The 22181-nt window shown below is 45.3% G+C and overlaps 1 protein-coding gene across 1 annotated transcript in view; it reads right to left on the bottom strand.

Annotated features, from left to right (window-relative positions):
• hcn4 (hyperpolarization activated cyclic nucleotide-gated potassium channel 4) overlaps positions 1 to 19726 on the bottom strand; it is a 90115-nt gene extending 70389 nt beyond the window's left edge. The window contains exons 1-2 of the mRNA XM_056607160.1: positions 19050 to 19726; positions 264 to 687 (exon numbers count right to left, since the gene is read on the bottom strand). Coding sequence (XP_056463135.1) covers positions 264 to 687; positions 19050 to 19726 — 1101 coding nt within the window. The remainder of the gene's footprint in view (positions 1 to 263; positions 688 to 19049) is intronic.
• Between the last annotated feature and the right edge of the window lie 2455 nt (positions 19727 to 22181).

Raw genomic sequence — 22181 nt, 5'->3', positions numbered from 1 at the left:
CTCTCTCTCTCCCTCTCTCTCTCTCTCTCTCTCTCTCTCTCTCTCTCTCTCTCTCTCTCTCTCTCTCTCTCACTCTCTCTCTCTCTCTCTCTCTCCCCCATCTCCCCCCTCTCTCTCTCCCTCCCCCCGCTCTCTCTCTCCCTCCCCCCCTCTCTCTCTCCCTCCCCCCCCCCTCTCTCTCTCTCTCTCTCCCCCCCCCCCCTCTCTCTCTCTCTCTCTCTCTCTCTGTGACACACTGACTCTCCCCCCCCCCCCCCCCTCACCTCCTCCCACTGGTGGATGTAGCGGATGAGCCTGGAGAGCCTCAGCAGGCGCAGCAGGCTGAGGATCTTGGTGAAGCGGACGATGCGCAGCGCCCGGGCCGTCTTGTAGAAGTCCGAGTCGATGCGCGTCTCCACGATGAGGAAGATGTAGTCTACGGGGATGGAGGAGACGAAGTCCACCACGAACCAGCTCTTCAGGTACTTGATCTTGATGTGCTGCGGGTCCAGGATGATCTCCGTGTTGTCCTCCTTCACGATGCCCGTGCGGAAGTTGAGCACCAGGTCCAGGAGGAAGAAGGTGTCCGACACCACGTTGAAGACGATCCAGGGGGGCGTGTGCTCGTCCTTGAAGAAGGTGATGCCCACGGGGATGATGATCAGGTTGCCCACCATCAGCAGCAGCATGGTCAGGTCCCAGTAGAACCTGCACACCGCGGGCGCGAGGGGGCGGGGGGGGGAGAGAGAGATAGGGCTTTAGGTGCTGCAGGTCAGATCATGAGATACCGTGAAGAGAGAGCAGATAAGAGCAGAGGACAGCGAGATCAAGAGAGTTGGTGTTTGGGAGAAGGTAATATCGAGTCAATATTCGAACAGCATCGGTACAGAGTTTTAGACAGTTTTGATATTGAATTAGGGAGTCTAATATCTATATAATCATAGATTGTTGAATTATTAACTGTTGTGAATGCAAATCCCTTTTGGTGCTGCCGGTAAGATCATAAGATACCGTAAAGAGAGAGCACTGAGCAGATAAGAGAAGAGCGGAGCGAGGTTTTGAAAGTTTGTATTTTGGAGAAAGTAATATTGAGTCAATGTTTGAACAACGTATGTACAGAATTGTAGACAGTTTTGGTATTCAATTTATTGAATTAGGGAGTCTAACAATGATATACTTAGAGATCGCTGCATTATTAATCCGACGAGAATTTCGATAAGCGATTAATTCAGCAGGTCAACCTATGAACCTCACTTCGTAGATCTGATCTTGCAAAGATCAAAGTATGATGAATGATGAATGATGTGCAAGGTAAAACATGGACTGCTTGGGAGGGAGGAATATACGGGGCATATGTGTGCACACAAGAACGCAAGCACACACACACACACACACACACACACACACATTCAGAATGTCAGCTTCTGAATGTGTTTACCCTCAATGCAACTTGCCTCTATGACACAACGTTTATTTAAACAGGCCTTTGTCTTGCCCTGTGCTGTCTAGGGTTTGTATTCATGTGTTTTAAGGTCTGTTGCTGCTTATGTATTACTGCGTGTATCTTTTTGAATTTTACTTTGTTAATATTCGCTTTGTGACTTTTGCTCTTTTAAAGGTGCTTGAATAAATAAACATTAGTTACTATGCAGGGATATGCCCTACTTCTTAAGTCACTGTGCTGTTTGCTCTATTTCTTTGTGGTACCATAATTACACGTATCATAGCAGTCCCAACGCGTGGCTGGAGACAACGGCTTCTGTCTTTGTGTTACAGAGAACATCATCATTATGAATAGAGATGTTATCTTCAATTATGTATATTTTCTTTGTTGAATAAAAAATAATCCTGAAGCAAATCTCAGCAGATTGAAAAACAGACAATTGGCTGAACAAGATCACATACAAAAATAGTTACACAGGCAATTGGACAGATGTGCCGGTGGTTTTAGGATGAGTTGGCCTGATATTATTCCCTAGAGGTATTTCCCTGGCTTCATGTTTGCACTTCAACCACCCTACATATATTTCATTGAATTCCCACCACAATACGGCGACAAAATTGAGTTAGTCATTTGTAAAGAAAGAAGACATCATGGAACGATGATGAATGTTAAGCGATTAGTTTTGCAACCTCTATGGGCTAACCTTTTCACTGCTATAATAGAGCATGCTACCAGCTAGCTGAACATTAGCACGCCTGCCATCCCTGATCAGTAGCCTCGCGTTACCTCTGTGACTCATCTGCTTACTGGGTGCGAGGGGCATGGTGTGCATACACATGCTTGTAAATCAAAAGGCATTGTGGGATGTTTTTGGTGGCTATATTGAGAGGAGTAGTACTGTCAAATTCTAAATCAATGTAAATACACGTAACCTAGGCTTAACAAAACCGTGTTTTCAAATGTCTCACATGAGAAGCGGTGTGGCAGATCTGACCAGAACAACGTCTCACCATAAATTGACAAAGTATTTTACGATTTATTACTAAACAATTACCGAAAAATCCTTAAACATAATAACTAACATTCCATTACCACCATGCTACCGAGTGGCGGCTGTCATCGGGAGCTTACGCTGAGATGTTAGCCCTATCCCTAGCCCTTCCCATCAGGACATTAACATTTAGGGCATTTAGCAGACGCTTTTATCCAAAGCGACTTACAACGGTTAATACACACAATGACACACCAACGGCGGAGTCAACCATGCAAGGTGACAGCCAGCTCGTCGGGAGCAGTTAGGATTAGGTGCCTTGCTCAGGGACACCTCGACACTCAGCCAAGAGGAGCTAGGAATCGGACAAGCAACCTTCCGGTTACCAGACAACACACTCTACCTCCTGAGCTACGGTCGCCTCATTCAGGAACCTTCCTAAAGTCAGACTGAACTGATGGAGGGATAGCTTAGAGCTAGCCCACTGGTTGGAGATGTTAGATTTCAGCTTATTTCTAAACTGTTCGGACGGACTCTGCGATGTGTATTTTTCGTCGTGGTAGTAATTCTTGAAGTCGAAATCAAATCAACTTGACAGTTTGGATCAGAGGGTTGAATAGATGGTTTATTCCAGGATGTAATACAGCGAGATACAGACTTAGGTTGAATAATCTATAGTGGACCCGGTTGAGGAGCCGTTTGATGACTTGTTCCTTGGCTGTCGAACCCTCTTCTCGTCGAACCAAAGGGTTGGGGCGAGTATTATACAAAAAGGGGATACATGAATAACACGTGAACAGACGCACTCTCAGCCTTGATAAGGTATCTGGCCCTGGCTATGTCCCGGAGCCGGAGGACCAGGTCGGTTCAACCTTGTTGAGACATAACAATGGCAGAATGTTGGAGAGAACACCTTGTATCAGTATGAGAGGCCCTTGCCTGTTCCTAGACTAGAAATGTGAACAAAAGAGAGACACTAAAATACACCAATATTCTACATTCCTCCCTCTTGATCATACTAAACGTAGTTTAAAGATCAACCAAAAAATGAGAATTCAGTGTATCTACTGGTTTACCATTTACCATTAACAATTAACTAAATTAAAAAGAAAAGCATAAAAGGCAATAGACAACTAAATTCAAATCATACACAAGTAAACCAGGTGTAGGCCACTATAATAAAGACCAATATTCTACAGAGGTAAAGCTCACCCACGATCGCAACAAGTTCAAGGCGCTGCAACTTAAAGTTGGTAGGGCATGATTCAGAGAGATGTCAAGCACATTATTATCAGGTTATTATGTGGTCCATACTTCACTGCAGCAGACTGTGAAAAGAAGATCACATCGATAAAGGTTCATAAAAACCAGACAGGCAATTTTGGCATTGAGTAGGTATTGAAATGGAGCCAGAACTTCGAATCAATAATAAAGCAAATCACATCTACTACCAAATATATAAGGCCCTCGTAGCCTAACCTATGTCTGCATTACGCATCAAATCCCACACAATTTAACGGCACACCTAGTCTTGCCTCGGAGCATGCCAGTGTAAACCAGAGGTTGGGACCCACTGGTTTAGACATCTTTGATCCCACCGCCAGTAAGTGGCTTCCATACAGGCACTCTTCATATTTACTCTACAAAGACACAAGGCTTTGATTCAACATAGGTCAATGAGGGCTGCTCAACGGCTAATTGCTCAATTGCAATGTGCCCTTGTCCATCGCTCAGACCGGATGAACCTGTGAATGGGAGCTCGCTGGGTGCCTTCGCCACACCGTCCAGATTGGTTCTTTTGTGTTAAGGACGATGGATGCCAGGTGTTCTGTGCAGAGTGAGTGAGGGCTCCACGTTACACACCTCAGCTGATGTGGGTGATTTACCTGTGCACGTTTTGTTGAGTCGTAAACATCTATCAACGTACAAAACCAATTTCCCCCCGGCTGGCCCACAGAAAAGAGAAAAACGGTGTCGTAAACATTCTCTCCAGCGTCAGCAGTAGAAATAATCAGAGCACCTCTTTCTGTCGGCATCTGCTTACTCATTCATATGAACGCAATAAATAAACCAACCAACCCAGTCAAATGAAAGGGTTTGAATGAAGAATGTGACGCCTAAAATTGGTAGCAGACAAATCAAGCTGATATCAAGCTAGTTTAAAATGTCTATTTTTCATGTTTGGCAATAGGCTGAGCGTCTAGAGTGCCAGCAAGCATGTTACTACTGACAATTGCTAGGTGTATGTTTGAGGTGGATGCAAAATAGATAAACTGCTTTTTGCAGAGATCAATGAGATTGGAGCCAACACGATAATTGGTATGGAAGGGTTAGCTATCTCGGGATAAGCATTGCTCTGCGTTCCTGAACCTATATCGGTCTGGAGACGAGTCGCATTGCTTAACGTACAACACCGGAGGTGTAATGTGATTATACAACACGTATTGCACACCCTTTCATGCAATCTCTCTCTCTCTCTCTCTCTCTCTCTCTCTCTCTCTCTCTCCCCCCCCCCCCCCCCCTCTCTCTCTCTCTCTCTCTCTCTCTCTCTCTCTCTCTCTCTCTCTCTCTCTCTCTCTCTCTCTCTCTCTCTCTCTCTCTCTCTCTCTCTATCTCTATCTCTCTCTCTCCCCCCCCTCTCTCTCTCTCTCTCTCTCTCTCTCTCTCTCTCTCTCTCTTTCTCTCTCTCTCTCTCTCTCTCTCTCTCTCTCTCTCTCTCTCTCTCTCTCACACACACACTTAGCAGCACACCCTCAAACCAGTGACAGTAATTGGAATTCTTCAAAGTAAAAGGGTATCCACTATTTCAGTGGCTTGACAAGCCAGGCTATATTTAGAGAGACCTAGCTGTGACTGTGTTTGCTCATGTTAAGATTGAAAGCCCGGGAGGACAAAGAGAATCTTCAAAGGAAGTAACACAAACATAGGTAATGACATTTGTTCTTCCCATTCCCTGAGTCTCAGGCGTCACATTCGGTTACTCCCAGGTAGCGGCCGAGGCCTGTCATGCTGTGTGTTCTTCAAGCTACGTGCTAAGAGCTAAGAGGATGGGAGTGTGCTGCTGCATTGGGACAGTCGGAATTAGCTCATGTTCTGTATTCATCTGCCAAGCCATCATAACGTAATGTCAAAAAACTAAAACTGTTAAGACAAAAATGTATCGTCACAAAATACAGGGGGAGAAAAAGAGTTGAGAGGAATATAAATCTAAAGATACGATTTGGTTACTTAGACAAATCATCAGCGTTGGTTATGTTCCTCCATTTTGGGGATATTTCCTGTTTCCTAAAGATCTGTCACTGATCGACGGCTCGCTCTACCCGCTAACTCCTTGCAGCACGTATTAGATGATCACCTTCTCCTTCGTCCCACCATGTGACATTAGATCATTGACCTGGTCTTCACTGCCCTGTCTTCAACCCTTATGCTACCTGCATGCTGTTCTCTGAGTACGCTTCAGACTCCGAAATCAGGATGATTATCTGGTCTGCAGAAGGTCGAGTGATGTCCTAATCTGCCTTAACTGACGTCGCTCGGTGTCGCATCGTGGGGGCGACAAACACCCAATGCTACAATGTAGTGGTACGTGGTCTTCATCCATGGCTAGATCCAGGGCACCAAGGTCTACGGAACCTCAACCAAGTGTCTTGGTATAAGCTCTGATCAGATGGAATATTGTTCTGATCAGATTGAATAGATCAGAGGATTGTTTATAGGGTTCCATTCTAAAAGATGTAGTCTAGTAATGTAAAGATTTCCATAGTTATGAGATTTGCCCACGCTGACGATCAGTGCGGTTGCTCCGATGGAGCATGTGTCCTTCAGACTGCAGTGACCAAGAAATAATCCAGACCCTTCGTCGAACACCACAACATTTTGGTTAGCCTTAGTGTATTTAATGAGGTACACCATATGTGAACGATAAATGCAGCATGAAGACAATTAAAAAGACAAATTAAGAGAGATGTGAGAGTGGAAATGGGGAAGCGCTGATCCTGGCAGAGGAGCCAGATGTTGCAGGACCCCTGGGCCCCGTGGAGACACTGCGAGCCATAACAAGGAAACAGGGACTGGCAGCATTAGGAGCCGATGTGTCTCTTTTATGTAACCACTTTATGGGGAGATATTGAGGGCAATGCGCCGCATATCGTCTGACATAACAGTAATTAGAAAGGGTATTCTCATCAGCGTCGAATTATGCTTTTTTGACCTGCAATATTTTGGCTAAACAAAAATTGTTGGGTTCGTACAAACTCCCTGTACACGTGTGTGTACATGTGTGTGCGCCTGTGCGGGTGAAAGCATTGGTGTATCTTTCTATTTGGATGCACGCACACGATTTCTCCTTTTCTAGTCTTGCTGCTGCCTTCTGATGGAGGTCAGCCCACCTAAACATAGCAGGGATCCATTTACTGTGTTTTATTATGCATTGGGACCCTGACATTGAAGAGCATTGCTCTATAAATACAGGTGGAGTACAGGAGGAGAGGTATGCACTGCAAGAGCAATGATTGTGTTATAAGTGGTTACCTCCTCCTTCTCCGCTGAAGAAGCCTTACCAACCTTGAAGCCTACGACTCATAGCGAAGCGATGAACACGTGTCTGTGTGTGTGAGAGTGTGGGGAAACACATTGACGAATGACAGTATGTCAGGCGGTATGCATCGTGTGATAAATGAGCCCATGCATGAGGAACACTGCGATGTGTCAGGGCAGACACCCCCCCGCCAGAGGGGGTCCTGGGAGGACCACCCCGCTCCGTCTCTAGGATAGGGCGATGACAGCGTTGCCCACCCGCTGTACTGACGCTGGAAGCACTGACATTTCTCCGTCTTGCAGAGGCTCCCAGGGACGCCAGATGCTTGTTCTCACCTCGGAGTGCATCTGGCTACATGGTAAGCCTTTCTTCCAACGCCCTGCTGTCTCCGGGGCCTCGCCAACTCAGGGGCCCCCCGTTACCTCAGGGGCCCTTGTTAGAGCCAGACCTGTCTGTGTGTGTCTCTCAGGGGCCACCATTAACCAGCCGGTCTGGTGAGGGGGTCACAGTGTTGTTTACACACTGCAACCTAGTTTATTAAATTGTGTATTATTCAAATGTGTGTGTGTGTGTGTGTGTGTGTGTGTGTGTGTGTGTGTGTGTGTGTGTGTGTGTGTGTGTGTGTGTGTGTGTGTGTGTGTGTGTGTGTGTGTGTGTGTGGTGTGTTCTTGCGGTGTGTGTAGGTCTGTATGTGTCCGTGTGTGTGTGTGTGTGTGTGTGTGTGTGTGTGTGTGTGTGTGTGTGTGTGTGTGTGTGTGTGTGTGTCGGTCTGTGTGTGTGTTTGTGTGTGTCTGTGTGAATGTGCGTGTGCGTGTGTGTGTGTCTATGTGCGTGTGTGTGTGTGTGTTTGTGTGTGTTTGTGTGTGTGTGTGGTGTGTGTGTGTGTGGCTTGCCATGCAGGTAGGCCACCCTCTCTTCAGCGGCACAAGTGGTAGACATCACCAGTAAACATGACCTTCTCCTGCACAGTGCGGACTGAATGGGTGACATACTCTTAGCTCTTGTATATTTATGAATATTTATGAAATGATTCCCCCAGTTCACACCAACAGTGTTTCAGAAAAATCTCTGAACAAAAGAGAACGGAAAGACGATATAAAACCCTAGCCATGCCAGGCCAGTAGGAGGCGATACAACTGTGTGTCAAACACAACAGAAGACCATTAGGAGCATCGCAACAACGCAGCATGCCGGTGTAATGATGAAGTACTAGTTAGTAGTCATGAGTTGACTGGTGAACATGTGTTTAAACGTTAAACATACCACTAGCCACAAGTAAACAATGTTGGAAAGAACAATTGCGATGTGTATATAAAGGTCATGCAAATGACCGGCTGTGAACCAGCCGTTCAGCCGTTTGTAAGAATACATAAGAAGTCGATATTTGAAAAAAAAAAGTTTTCGAAAGGCTTTGTTTTCAGTGAACTGAAACTGCATTCTGGTGTGGGGCAGAGGGCAAAACGCAGAACGAAAAACCTTGCGATTTTAGAAAAACCATAAACGTGTGAACGAGGTGTGGGTTACACCTCACAGACGTAGGGATGCTCTTGTTGGATCTGAGTAAATGATTGAGTTTTATCTGTTTACGAATATGAAAAATTGTGTTTCCTCTGAATAATTCATTGTATTGTTTTGTCTGTGTATGTTTTCCTGTTGTGATGTCTTTGAATGTTTGCCCTTGTGCATATTGATTTACCATGAATAGGCTACCATGAATTTTGGGCAGTTCAAGAATTTCTGAATTTCTTGTCAGTAAAGACATCTCGGATAAGTGCATGCAGCATCACGTTGCCTATATCTACAGTATGTGTGTGTGTGTGTGTGTGTGTGTGTGTGTGTGTGTGTGTGTGTGTGTGTGTGTGTGTGTGTGTGTGTGTGTGTGTGTGTGTGTGTGTGTGTGTGTGTGTGTGTGTTCGTGTGTGTGTGTGTGTGTGTGTGTGTGTGTGTGTGTGTGTGTGTGTGTGTGTGTGTGTGTGTGTGTGTGTGTGTGAGAGAATGAGAGGGAGAGAGAGAGAGAGATAAACAGACATGCAAGGGTTAGTGTTGTGTGTTTGTCTGTTTCTCTTTCTCTGTGTTTGTTTGTGCATGTGAGAGAGACAGAGACAGAAAGAGTGTGCGTGTGTGTGTGTGTGTGTGTGTGGGTATGGATCGACAACCATGGAATGTTTCATTCAGATGGGGGAATCCATTCAGCCCTGGGCGCATGTGACAAGGCACCAAATGAGTATAAATGAATGTGTTCAGAAAGAAGAATATACCACAACAGAACAAAAAGGTGACGAAGCAGCAAACTTCCAAGTCAAATGTTAACAGAAGAAAAGAGGGGTTGAAGACGCCATATGTTTCGCAAACGTGACAGAACTGCTGATGTCTCGGAGTTCAAATAACAAAGGAATCGGTTCAAAGGGTGACTCCAATTTCAGTTGTCAGCGACTCCAGGGGAAGTGTCAAAACTGCGATTCCTGAGCACTCGCCGGCGGCTACACCCCTGCACGTGGCTGGCACGCCGTCTGCGCGCTAGCAGGTAGCTATATTTAGGCTCGGTGCCGTGTTTTATGAGACCTAGGCTAAGAGGATCCCATCAGTAAGACAAATCTACCCAGCCTTATACTATGGGAAAACCGAGAGCTTCGTTAAATACCTACACAGTCGGGGAGGGGGTGGGGGGGTGCGGGGGGAAAGGAAATCCACTGGAAAAGAATAAGCCTAACCTAAAGCCGCAGCAAGAACTCTATCAGTCGTAGGCTAGGGCAGAATCACAAGGTGAGTGCACCTGCCATAAGCTCTGTGCAGGGATGAGGAGCCACTTCACCAAGCCAACGGGGACAAAGACAATGTCACACCTGACACATATCACAGCCCGAGATAGAGATGTAACCCCCCTGACGGAGAGTTGACCCCATAAAAGAATTCCGCCTTAACACGATGACTGATCGAGTCACGGCAGTAATCCGCTACAGCATGATGTTCTGCATGGCTGCTGCCTTTATGATTGGTATCTTATGCATCACCACTCCAGTTTACGCTTCGATTGAACGCCTCTAATGCATCACTTAACATAGCCACGAGGGTTATGTGTTGTGATAACTCTAATCAGTACGGAAACACCCCTAGATGAAACCGTTCCTACTGCTCTCGCTGTGTGATGGTTTGAGCTGTATTTAAATTACAGAACACATTATTCTTTTTTTAGAAGGATCATGCATTCAATCGCAAATTATCTTCCTTGAGCACTTTTATCGGGTGAAAATTCAGCAATTATCTGGCAGATTACTGATTAACAATTAACAGTTTTGCATTTCAGTGCTCCAACTGTGTGGATAATGACACAGATCTCCCTGTGCAGATGTTCCAGGAAGTCTCCAGGGGAAAGTGTATTTTGTTGAAAGGATCCTATTTCGGACCCGATTGTCAGTGGTCTACCTGTAGGAATCCTCAAGCAAGATGCCTTCACTCCTCCCTTCTCCGTTCTACCATCCCAAACCATTGTTAATGGTTTTAGATTAAAGCTTTTGCTAATTCACCGAACCTGACAACCGTATGCAGAACAGAGCTCCCTCAACCTACCTTAGCATTACTCACCCTTAAGAGTTCACTAATATCACAGAGAGAAGATGGGTAGTCTAAAAAGGGTGTTGTTCATTCATTACTGGATATGATGTGGGGGGCCTTCACATCACCAGAATGTGTGTTTGTGTTGCTTTATTGTATCAACCATAGTAATAAAATATTGAATTCCTCCTGTTTAAGGAGCAAAATTAACAGATTATAACACAAACCTGATTATCGTAGTCCTTCTATTATAGACTTCCACTGAAGCGTTTTTTGGCCGTGGTTCTTCCCTCTCTTGCCCTATAAAATCAGCCATCTTTGTGCCTGTGATGTTCCGAGGGGTCCCAGCGCTGGGATCCCACCAGACTACCCGGGACACAGATCTAAGCAGTCAGCAAAACAAGTCCAACGTCCATCACATAACCCGGAGAAGTAAGTTAATACAAAAGATGGCATGGCTGGGTGGACTGACGGGCTGGCAGCAACAGGACCTCAAACCCAGCACACTGACAGACAGCGTGGCAGCTGGTCTGCGTCAGCATCTATTGTAAAATATCTCGAGTCCTGGAAGTTTTGTGGAGCGTGACTCTGCCACTAATTGCATTCCAGTTGGTTTGTTTGTTGGTTTTTGTATCCTAATGCCTTGTTATCTCCCAGGGGGGGTCCTCTGCCTCATGTCAAGACGCCCTCTATCAGCCAGCTACCGCGCCTGGCAGGGAAGACACTGGCCGCTGACCCCACTCTCCGCCCCGTGTGTTCCAGCCCCCATCAGCACCCGTCGGACAACAGCAGGGGGAGAGAGAGCTAAACAGACAGAGCGTGAGCAAAGGAGAGAGAGAGAGGAGGGGAGGGAGGGAGGAAAGGAGGAAGGGTTGCCAATAAAGAATGATGTTAATGCATTGTCTGTGATAGCAGAGTGAGGGGGGGCAACGTGGTCAACATTGTCACCTCCGTCTCCACCACCCGCCCCCCCAGCCATTACGTCCGTCAACCAGGTGATGCAATCAGCAAATGGACGGGGCAGCATGAAAGCCTTTCCCATCCGCTTTCAAAATGTTGATCTGGAGGTCAGAGGTCACGAAGGACACACAGCAACAACTACAACAACAACAACAACAACAACAACAACAACAAAAAGTAAAAAGAAAACGGGTTGAGAGGAAAAATAACATGGATGGATGTGAAATGAGGCAGGGTGTGACACTTATTATTGTGAAGAAGAACAAGAAAAGACAAAGGCCTTGCAAGTGTGCAGGGAAAGCACTGCACACCTTTTGAGCCACACCTCTGGGTCAAGAGCCAGGAGACCTTATTTCCGTCGATGTTTCCCCCTCCATACTGTATCACTGACTAGGCTTACTCAAATAAGTATTCTGATTCTCTTGTCAAAAGAGGACACGGATGTGAATAAAAAAAAAGGGGGCAGGGAAATAAAGCCCAAAATTAATACAGCTTAAAAGCTAGCATTGATGGAAAACCCGCGCTAAGAAGACATTTTAAGCATGAAATGAAATCACATCGTGGAGGACATGCAGAGTTGATCTGGTTTTTGCTGGTCTGCGTGAGTTAGCAAAGTGAAAGCTTATCATGCAGCAAAGCCCAAATGGGGCAGGATTAATCTTGTTTATTTGTTCGTGTTATCATTTCTCGAATTGTGTGCTCCAACCTGTATCGGGCGTTTGATTTAACACATCAGCTTTTGGTAAAACTGATGAGGCAAGTGCTATTGGTTTTGGAAATAATCAAATAAAACTTGAACAGAGAGAGGTAATTGTGGCCCGCTGTGCCCAGTACCAGAGGGAGGGGAGAGACAAGCCATTGTCTCGGCGAGACGGAGGACAGTGAGAAGGGAGTCCCCCTTAACGTCGAGGTAATGGAAGCAGCCTCCATCTCAACACGGCGTTTCTCACAATTGAGCCATTTGTCGAAGTCGAAGCCTTCGAGACGCCCAGCGTGCGGTTATCCAGGCTAAACATATTGATCCGGGAAAGCACTCCACGTGAATCAAGGCAGCCCACATACCCTGGCTGCTTTCATTGCACACACTGGTGGACTGCCGTCGCTCTCTGCGTAGGAGCCCTACTGCTTCCTGTGTGTTTCACCAATCAATCACCACGGCCGAATATGGACAGTTTTCTTCTTCTTTTTTTTAAAGCAACCCTATGTGCCCTCACTCAAATAATTTAAAGATGTGTATGTTTGTGAGTTAATAAGGATGAATTAATAGTCAAATGTCAATTACGACACAGCGTGGGGAGTGACCTTTATAGGTCTGGCCATGTGGTCGGGAAATTACAGCATCGCTGCACTCTGAATGGGGGAGAGCAGATTACGAGTTTTGATCCAGCGAGAAAAAATTGAATGTTGCTGCGATGTGCGCTACTAATGCACGATAATGGTTATCACGAAAAAACAGATATGGTCAGGGTCTGCCCCCCATGGTTGAAAAGGTCAAATGTAGCATTCACAGGGGAATCCTTGGGTAAGGGAAGACACTTATCCTCAAAGGCCCTGACGATGGAAGATCCTTTTTTCATCCAAGGCCAACCCTGTGGACTTGGAAATGACATCTCACTGTCCCTGTGCTATGTGTGCAAAATGTATCATTTATCAAAATGCAACTTACTACTTATGAACTGATTCATTATTAATATTATGCGTCTGATTAAAACAAAATATTCCGAGATGTAATCAGCAATAATTGCAATCACACTGTGTCGAGATATAAAAGATAGCAGGCCTTTATATATAGTATGGCGCTTTATGCATCTATTCATTTCTTTAGACCGTTTGTTACGCTCCAAAGTAAAACACCATTGTTAAGGTGAGTAGAGAAAAGGGCACTTGAGGAAACAGGATCACATACTCAGTGAACACAGTGACAGGTACGGAGCAACCACCAGGCGAGTGCTGTTCCAGCCTCCTCAAGGTGGTTACAAGGTGACTGCTTCATCCAGCGTATATATATGAAGCAGTACCTGTCCCCCTCAGCCGTTTCCGATACAAAACACCTCATACAAAGAAAGAGTCAGAGAGTCGTGCAAAACGGAAAAAAAGTTTTTGATGAATTTCTTTGCAGTATTAGAACCATAATACCACCGCATTGTGTAAAGTGCTGCTAATGTGCAAACTGCTTTAAGGGACATAGCAGGATGATTGATTTAGAATCGGCAAAAGGCAGTATTATATAAAAGGGCTTGTTTTTTCAGTCTTTGTTTAGGGAGGATAGTGGTGCAATATGTCAGAATTACAAAAGTGTCTATAATCAGGGTGAGGAGCATGGGGTGTACTATTGGTAGATTATACCTGTAATGACAGTAGCTGCCGCCTCCAGCATCACTGATTATAACCCAAACACTAGACTGAGCTACCAGAGCAAAGCACAACATTTCTCTTTTAATGAGCTTTTTGCTATTTCTTCAAAGGATAATGTACAAACTGTGAAATGTTGTCATGAATATATAAACGGCATTCATAAAATACGAAAACAAGCTCTTTATTTATAGCCGTTTGCAACGAATTGTTCTGTCTCTATAAATCTTAATTTGTCCTCCCACCTGTAATTTCTCCTTGGCTGAAGGGTACAGCACAAAAACTGATAATAAATTGTATCCTAATGTACACGCCCTCTTCTCGATGTGTATTCAAAGTGCATGTGTTTCCATTTTCTAGAAAAGGGTGTGGCATGCCAGCAAACAGCTGGTCTTCTGGTAGAGGCTGGGTCTGTTATAGCCAGAGCCTGGGTCTGCTGTTACAGTCAGAGCCTGGGTCTGCTGTTACAGTCAGAGCCTGGGTCTGCTGTTACAGTCCGAGGCTGGGTCTGCTGTTACAGTCCGAGGCTGGGTCTGCTGTTACAGTCCGAGGCTGGGTCTGCTGTTACAGTCCGAGGCTGGGTCTGCTAGTAGAGGCTTGGTCTACTGGTATAGCCAGAGGCTGGGTGTGTCTAGCAGAATGCCGAGAATCCTGTACCAGTCACCCTGGTGTCACGTACATGACACACAAGCCCTGAGAGAGACAGAGAGAGAGAGAGAGAGAGAGAGAGAGAGAGAGAGAGAGAGAGAGAGAGAGAGAGAGAGAGAGAGAGAGAGAGAGAGAGAGGAGAGAAAGAGAGAGAAGAAGCGAGAGAGTGTAAGCAAGAAAGAGAAAGAGAAAGAGAAAGAGAGAAAACAAGTGGAAGGGAAAGAGGGGAAAGAGAGGCAGATGGAAGAAGGAAGAGGGAGAGCGATAGAGAGAGAAAGAGGTATGGGGGAAAGAGAGAGGGAGAGTGAGAGAGATAGAGAACGAGACAGAGAGAAAGAGAGAGAGAGAGAGAGAGAGAGGATTTTTCACCATCCCCCTTCCTGATATAATAAATTAAATAAAACTGATACAATAATCAAACATGTCTATTCATGGCAAAGTGAATAAATGTAATACAGAAAAGTGTTAGAAAGGACAAACTTGAGGATGGATGTGGGGGCTGTGTATCCATCTGGAGGGATCAGAAACTGATGTTATAGCAAACGCACAGCAGAGCCATCCACTGGAAGCCACAGTGGTGTGCGTGGTGCTTTACCCAATCTGAAAAGGAGTATGATCCTCTCAGATTAACCCATAACTAAATCAAGTGGAATCAATGAAATCTCACTGTGGGTTTTGTCGCCTCAAATATTAGATTAAATATTGGGGTGAAATGACATTGGAAACGCAACACAGAGAAACGATAAACACAAGTGTGCAACCCTGTAGGGAGTGATCAGATGGTTACACAGGCCCGCACAGGTGCTGAGGTCAAACTGTACATTTCAATCACTCTACCGCAATGACAGGCATCCCCCCCTCCAACTAGGCACCTTTGGCTACCTCCATTAAATAGATTGTGCTGTAATAATCTCCCGGCTCCTGATATTCATGGTCGGAAACGGGCAGCCTATTTTGATTACCTCACTTTCGGAGCCATCTTTAATCTCTGTGTTCTACCGTTTAGAGAGACACGGCAGCAGGCTTATTCCATTAACGATCAAAATCAATCATGTTATCGATCGTTATATCAATCAATACCGTTTGGGGTGTATCAGCGGGGAATTATATGCACTGATTTACTTACGGAAGCTGTTATGTAGGCAATGGATAGTTGCAACAGCCTGGCGTGGGCCGCGTGGCATCTTTCCTTTTTCTACTTTGTTGGTGATCTTCATTTATGAGATTGAATTGAATTGTAGCGGGTCAATAAATGTCAATAAACGCAGAAGACAAGCACTGTGAGAACTCACAAGATGTTGCCCCTTTTTAGCTGGGATTTAGCATTTCACAGTTTCTGTGTGAGTCTGACCAGAAGATAATGCTACCTTCCTCCCTTCCAGGTGGGATCTGCCTGAAGAGTTTTCAATATCATCTTACAATGAATTCCCCATGACAAGGAGGTCCCACGAGATCAGACACAATCAACAGCAAAACATGCTCTCCAATCAACTGTAATCCACCTGAAGTGAATCACACGCTACTCTAAACACGCCACAATACACGCGCACACAAACATAAAACTACAGCAACAAACACTTGCAATTTATGTGCATTATGTGGATTGTCGATTTACACTGGCCTCTAGCAATTGCTTATTTCACTGAAACAAAATGGAAACCGAATCGAGGATACCTATTCCTGTGATGCTTGACTAAATTTGATTATTAACCTTACTTTCATGGGAAGGCTTTCCAAAATGGTTGGAGGATGAAAATTGTGAAAGGAGACTTAGAGGTGAATTTCATAAACACGTGCCTTATGAGAACCACAACTTAATGGTCCAGTCACTACACAGGGAGACCATGTCACAGATGATGCCCAAGGCCAATCTTTACAGCAGTATATAGAATAAATCTGAGCATGAATAAGCATGAATAGATATAGGGCAAACATCCCTCTTACATTCGATTTTGTTTCGTATGCATGAGGTCAATCTATACTCATCCCCATGATTTGTAGGATTATCAGAATTTCCTCTTGCAAATCATTTAAAATAATAATTACACAATGTATTATTTCAGTGAAATGGCTTCTTTTTCAATACTCAAAACAAAATACTGAAAATTAAGCAGTAAGTCTCTTCTATGGCCGCGGCTGGTTAGCTAACTGACCACTCGGCCCATCTGGAAGATGTATGTTTGGAAAGGAAAGAGGCTGTTCGGCTTTGGATCTGGAAATGAGGTTGTCAATTGGATTATGGTGCCCCTTTTTAATCCTTCTTTCCCTCTGGAAGATATTGCTCCTCCTCTGGTTGCTGGCATTATACAAAACTCGAGTGTGTGAGTGTGTGTGTGTGTGTGTGTGTGTGTGTGTGTGTGTGTGTGTGTGTGTGTGTGCGTGTGCGTGTGCGTGTGCGTGTGCGTGTGTGTGTGTGTGTGTAATACAAGCTAATTATTGAAAAAATATTTGTAATACAACATAAAAAGGGGCAAACACTCCAGCTTAACTTGTATGAAACATTAAAATGCATCGAAAGTTTTGGTGACGTACGTGTATACAACTAGCATTTCTTGCCAGTAGAATTAATGATGAGAGAAACAAATTGTTCTTAATAGGAAACAGTATTAATTTATGTTCACCTCCCTGATTGGCTCCTTTGTCACTTATGGTGTGTTCGTGAATCCTCGGAAACATGACTTCCGAGTCACTTCCGGTGTCGCAGCATTTATAGCGTTCCTGTTCGTCTTTGTGATTGTGTCATAAAATTGGCTAATCGTTGTTTATTGTTAGCTACATTAGCCTCTTTAGCAAACCAGCCCGAAAACAAAAGACACAACTTTATATTGTATTGCACGCAAGGCAAGACCATGCCATTTATAAATTGGCGACCTGAATTAAGTAGCAATGTAATCAAGTGTGTAAGAGCATTTAAAATGATCACGTGGTAAACGTTGGTCATTTTAAATCTCTTCACAGGCGCAGCGATTTTGTTGATAGCGTTATTACTGCTTTCGGTCTACTCTCAGATTTCCGAAAGATTAAGAAAAAAAGGGGGCGTGCCTTCGAGAAATGCCGCAAGAAAGCTGGGAGATCTTCGACTTTCGACTCGGAAGTCTGGCGTACGCGGATTGAGGAGCACCCCCCCCCCCCCACACACACACACACATAATCTCTCTGCTCTCAAGAGGTCACAGGTCACAAACACTACATTTTCGCCAGTGAAATTGACTTGACTCCCTGTGTCCATGGCTGCTGTGTAAACATGGTGAACACACATCGCCATAGTTCAGGGATAGCAGGCCTAACCGCCCCCTTTTCGCCTCTCCTTGGACAGAACAAAGGATCGACGGCGCTAAAAGATACCAAATATAGAAAGCCAACGTCCAGGCAGACAACAGAAGTGACTTTGATGTAGATTGCCCAACGCAGTGATCTACAGTGCGAGACCAAGTGACATTGAACTGTGAGTTGCCAGCAGGGAAATGCTGAAAGAGGAGTTGAAGATGACATGCTGGATAAACTATGCTTCAACCCTGCCTCACTACAAAGAAGCACAGTCCATGTTGATCTTGTCTGTTGTGCTAGGAGAAGGCACTTTGTTGATGGCGTTGTTTCATGGTCAGGGCCCTGGTGTATTAAGGCTGGTTTTAAGTAGATTCTGCAACAAGGGATTGTCTGATTTTGATCCATTTCGTAAGATGTTTAAACACACATACTCATACACACACAAAAATGTGAGATTACTTTTCACAAGAAAACAAACTATTCTTCTTTAAACAAATACATGCAAACACACAAACACACACACACACACACACACAAACACACACACACAAACACACACACTCACACCATTCATAGCCCCATCTGAGGCCATGTATAAGGACAATGACACAGTCAAGGGCACTTCTTAATTAATTGAACAGAATGTGAAATCCTGTGGTAATAGATTTCCACCACTCACTTCTACAGAACCAGTTTGCTGTTTAACTTGCTTGAGGTAAAGATACATGAGGTAATGGAACAATAGTTGTCTCAAGACAGGATGTCAAGACAACAGTTGTTTTATTTTATTTAACAGGGAGATGTTAGTGAAATTATTGGTCAATATAGGGGTTGGCCCACCTGTCAGTGGTCGTCCTGGATTTCTACCATGGCTTAAATGTATAGCAAACAGCTCCACCTCAGCCCTGATGTTATGGCCATTAGTCCATAAGGGCCTATGCTCTCCTCGGCTTGTTCGTTTTTTAGTATCATTAAGTGTATGCATTGTGAGGTCAAGTACAAGGATCCATTTTAATGCTTATTTTTCATTGTTATATTGTCTCTGTGAAAATTAAATAAATCATGTGCACAAACGCAATTAGTAGGCTATTCAATTATAATTAATGAACTAGTTAAAATACTGATTCATTATATTTTGGAAAAGCCTATAATTGAAAATGTTGATGAAAGGAAAACATAACTGAGGATAGCTTGGCATGTTTGATTGTGAAAAATGTCAAGCTACAACAAGGCCTGCGTGAAGCCAATAATCACCACCACCCCAAATATGAAATCAATTTAAATCCGTCACTGTGGTGCATGGCACCCGGTCCTCTTACCTGAAATCACTGTATGGGTGAATTATCCAAAATCCAGCGGATTTAACCCGCTCTTGTTCCCTTTCTACAGCCTTTTCACTCCCAAACATCCGAAGGGAGAACTTATTGACCCCTGGTTGAAGCATTGCTCCAAATTGTCTGTGCATGAACCCTGCTTGATATAACGTCTCATCGTCCGGCGAAATCTGATCACTGCCATCTAACTTTATGAACCCTGATTGTTGATCCGGGGAACCATCATGGCTCCCACTGGCTCCTTGCGCAACTTGCTCCGGCCCGCCACCGACCGCTCCGGGGGGGCTCTCCTCGCTCGGGGTGACGTCCCCCGCCTCGGTGATGAGTCGCCTCTCCTCCGCGGACTCCGAGTCGTGCACATGCCGACTTGTGATGGAGGAGAGGCTCCCACGAAACCGACGGCAATCTCCGTTCGAGCTCGTCTTCGATTGTCTCCCAATGTCCGTCTCCATGATGACCGATTCCCCACTTTTGGTTTCCCCGATGCCTCTGCAGCTTCCCCCAGAGGTCGGCGACGGGGACGGCAGAGGCTTCATCCTGATGCTCTTCCTTCGGGTGTCCTTGTCTCCGTCTTCTCCTTCCCCCATGATGGACGCTTTGTGTCCAATGTGCTGTGGCAAACTGTAGAGCCTTTTACGCATGGACGACTGCAACCTCTCCATTATGACATTGCGATACAATCAAATTGAAAGAAATCAATCCAGGCTGTTTGGCTGTATCGATTATCACCGGTTATGGTCTCCCTGTGTGTTGGCCAGAGCGATCAGCTCAGAGCTCGTTGGGAAGCTTTCAGGAAAATAGGAAACATGGCCAAAGACGACCGTGCCTTCACTGACTCAAGAGATGCTCGTCCTCATCGGATGCTGTCCGACAGTTTGCCTCTGTGGTCAGACATCTCCCGGGCGGTCCAGTGGGTCATCCGTGTGTCGAGGTAGCCTACATATTGGTGGCGCTCCGACATTGTGCGCAAAAGTGGGGAAAAAAACTGTTGTAAAGTCACCGTAGCCTGACATGTGAGGGACACGCCGAACGACTGGGGGGAAAGGGGTGTGGGGGGGTGGGGGGGGAGACAAGAAGGTCAGGCGCGGTGGATGATGCCTCTCCGTCTCGTCCTTGTCTCGCCAGGTGACAGAGATACAGAAGACATTCCTGTAACATTCAGTAGCATCCGAGGACCGCTGGCACCAGTCATCCGGAGCGCGTTTTGGTGATGTTGAATATCCATCCTGCTGCTCTGTGGGGTTGCCATAGGAGCGAGGACGGCGCATAAGCTCAGCCCACCTTGGTTAAAGGGGCATGCTCTTCCCATTCTTAAATCCTCCTCCTGTCTTTTTAAGTTGGGGCTACAGGTTGGCCAGCCTTTCGTGAGTGTAAGCCGAGCCCCGGGGGTCTGACATGGTCTGGGGAACACAGGTGGAGGCTGAGGAGGTTGGATTGGTTTGCAAAGGGAGAAGCAGTGCGTAAAGTGCGCACCGTAAATACTAATTGTGATGTTCCCTTACAGGATCTGATCCGGTGTTTCGTTTCATTAATTCAGAGAGCGGTGATCTGAGTTATTCGGTGATATTTGATGCAGCCACAAACAGAGTAATGTGCAGTCTATACAGAACTGTAAAACGTAGGCTGTCGTTGACCCGAGTGAACGGAGGGAACGCATCGCATCGTCATCAGGCTGTGTTCTGCACGCACAGAGGATGTCAATGCTTGAGAGCATAAATGGTAATTTAGATCAGCCTTAATGATATAGCCATTAATATAGCATCGATATAATTGTGCCATTGTGAGCGGACGGTGCATAGGGACGAACGAATGTATTTTTCTTTTATTTGGTAATTAAACGAATAGGGGACCATGTTTTAATATGCTGGTTTCATTCACCACGAGAATAAGAATCACACCAAATGACACCTGGCTGTCGCCGGTGACATCCAAACGTCTATCTCTGGAAGCGCAACTGGTGCCAGTAATACCCCCCCCCCCCCTCTCTCTCTCTCTCTCTCTCTCTCTCTCTCTCTCTCTCTCTCTCTCTCTCTCTCTCTCTCTCTCTCTCTCTCTCTCTCTCTCTCTCTCTCTCTCTCTCTCTCTCTCTCTCTCTCTCTCACACACACACACACACACACACACACACACACACACACACACACACACACACACACACACACACACACACACACACACACACATAAATACACACACACACACACACACACACACACACACACACACACACACACACACACACACACACACACAGATCACACACGTGTACAACAGCAAACCAGTGGCTACACACATAGCACTCACACATCTAGAAGATGACGCGCTGAGAGCCTTGTGTATCTGTGTGTGTCTGTGTGCGTGCATAGACGTGCGTGTGTCTGCGCGCGCGCGTGTGTGCATGAATGATTTGCTGTCGGAAACGTCCTTGGTTAAACACGCACCATTTTGGGATTCTCAACACACCTTGATGCTCCCTCTATTGGTCAGAAACCAAACATACAGGTACGCAATTATGGACCTCGACCCACATTATGTCACCGCCGTTTTGCTCCTACACCCTAACCTCATCTGGTCCTCTCTCTCTCTCTCTCTCTCTCTCTCTCTCTCTCTCTCTCTCTCTCTCTCTCTCTCTCTCTCTCTCTCTCTCTCTCTCTCTCTCTCTCTCTCTCTCCTTTCTGAAGTGTAAAACGGGGGCATGTGTCGTTTGGCGGTCAACATATCCACGAAATATCTGATGTTATCATTTCTGAGATAAAAAACACATTGCCTACTCTTAAGTTATCATGCATGCCTGATCAAATATTGGGCAGGACGTGCAAAATGTTTTACTATGATGTTTCTTTGGTAAAGCAGCTCAAAACAATCCAAAGTAACGATTCGAATGGGGAATTGTTGTATTTTGTAATGATATGTATGATGTATTGATATATATTGTTCATGATCGAGGTCGCGCCCCATCCTATCTGATAGGCTCTGATGGACCTATTATGGACACAAGACTTATTACCAACTGTCCAGAGAAAATATTATTCATCTTAAAGGTACAACCTTTTCCAACTAAAATTCTATCAATATATTTAACAAAACCTTTTGGCAAAAACTTGCATTCATTTTCAC

Source organism: Gadus chalcogrammus, chromosome 14 (genome assembly GCF_026213295.1).
Source record: "Gadus chalcogrammus isolate NIFS_2021 chromosome 14, NIFS_Gcha_1.0, whole genome shotgun sequence".
NCBI lineage: Eukaryota > Metazoa > Chordata > Actinopteri > Gadiformes > Gadidae > Gadus > Gadus chalcogrammus.
The sequence above is the reverse complement of the archived record's forward strand: the minus strand, read 5'-3'. Positions and strand labels throughout refer to the sequence as shown.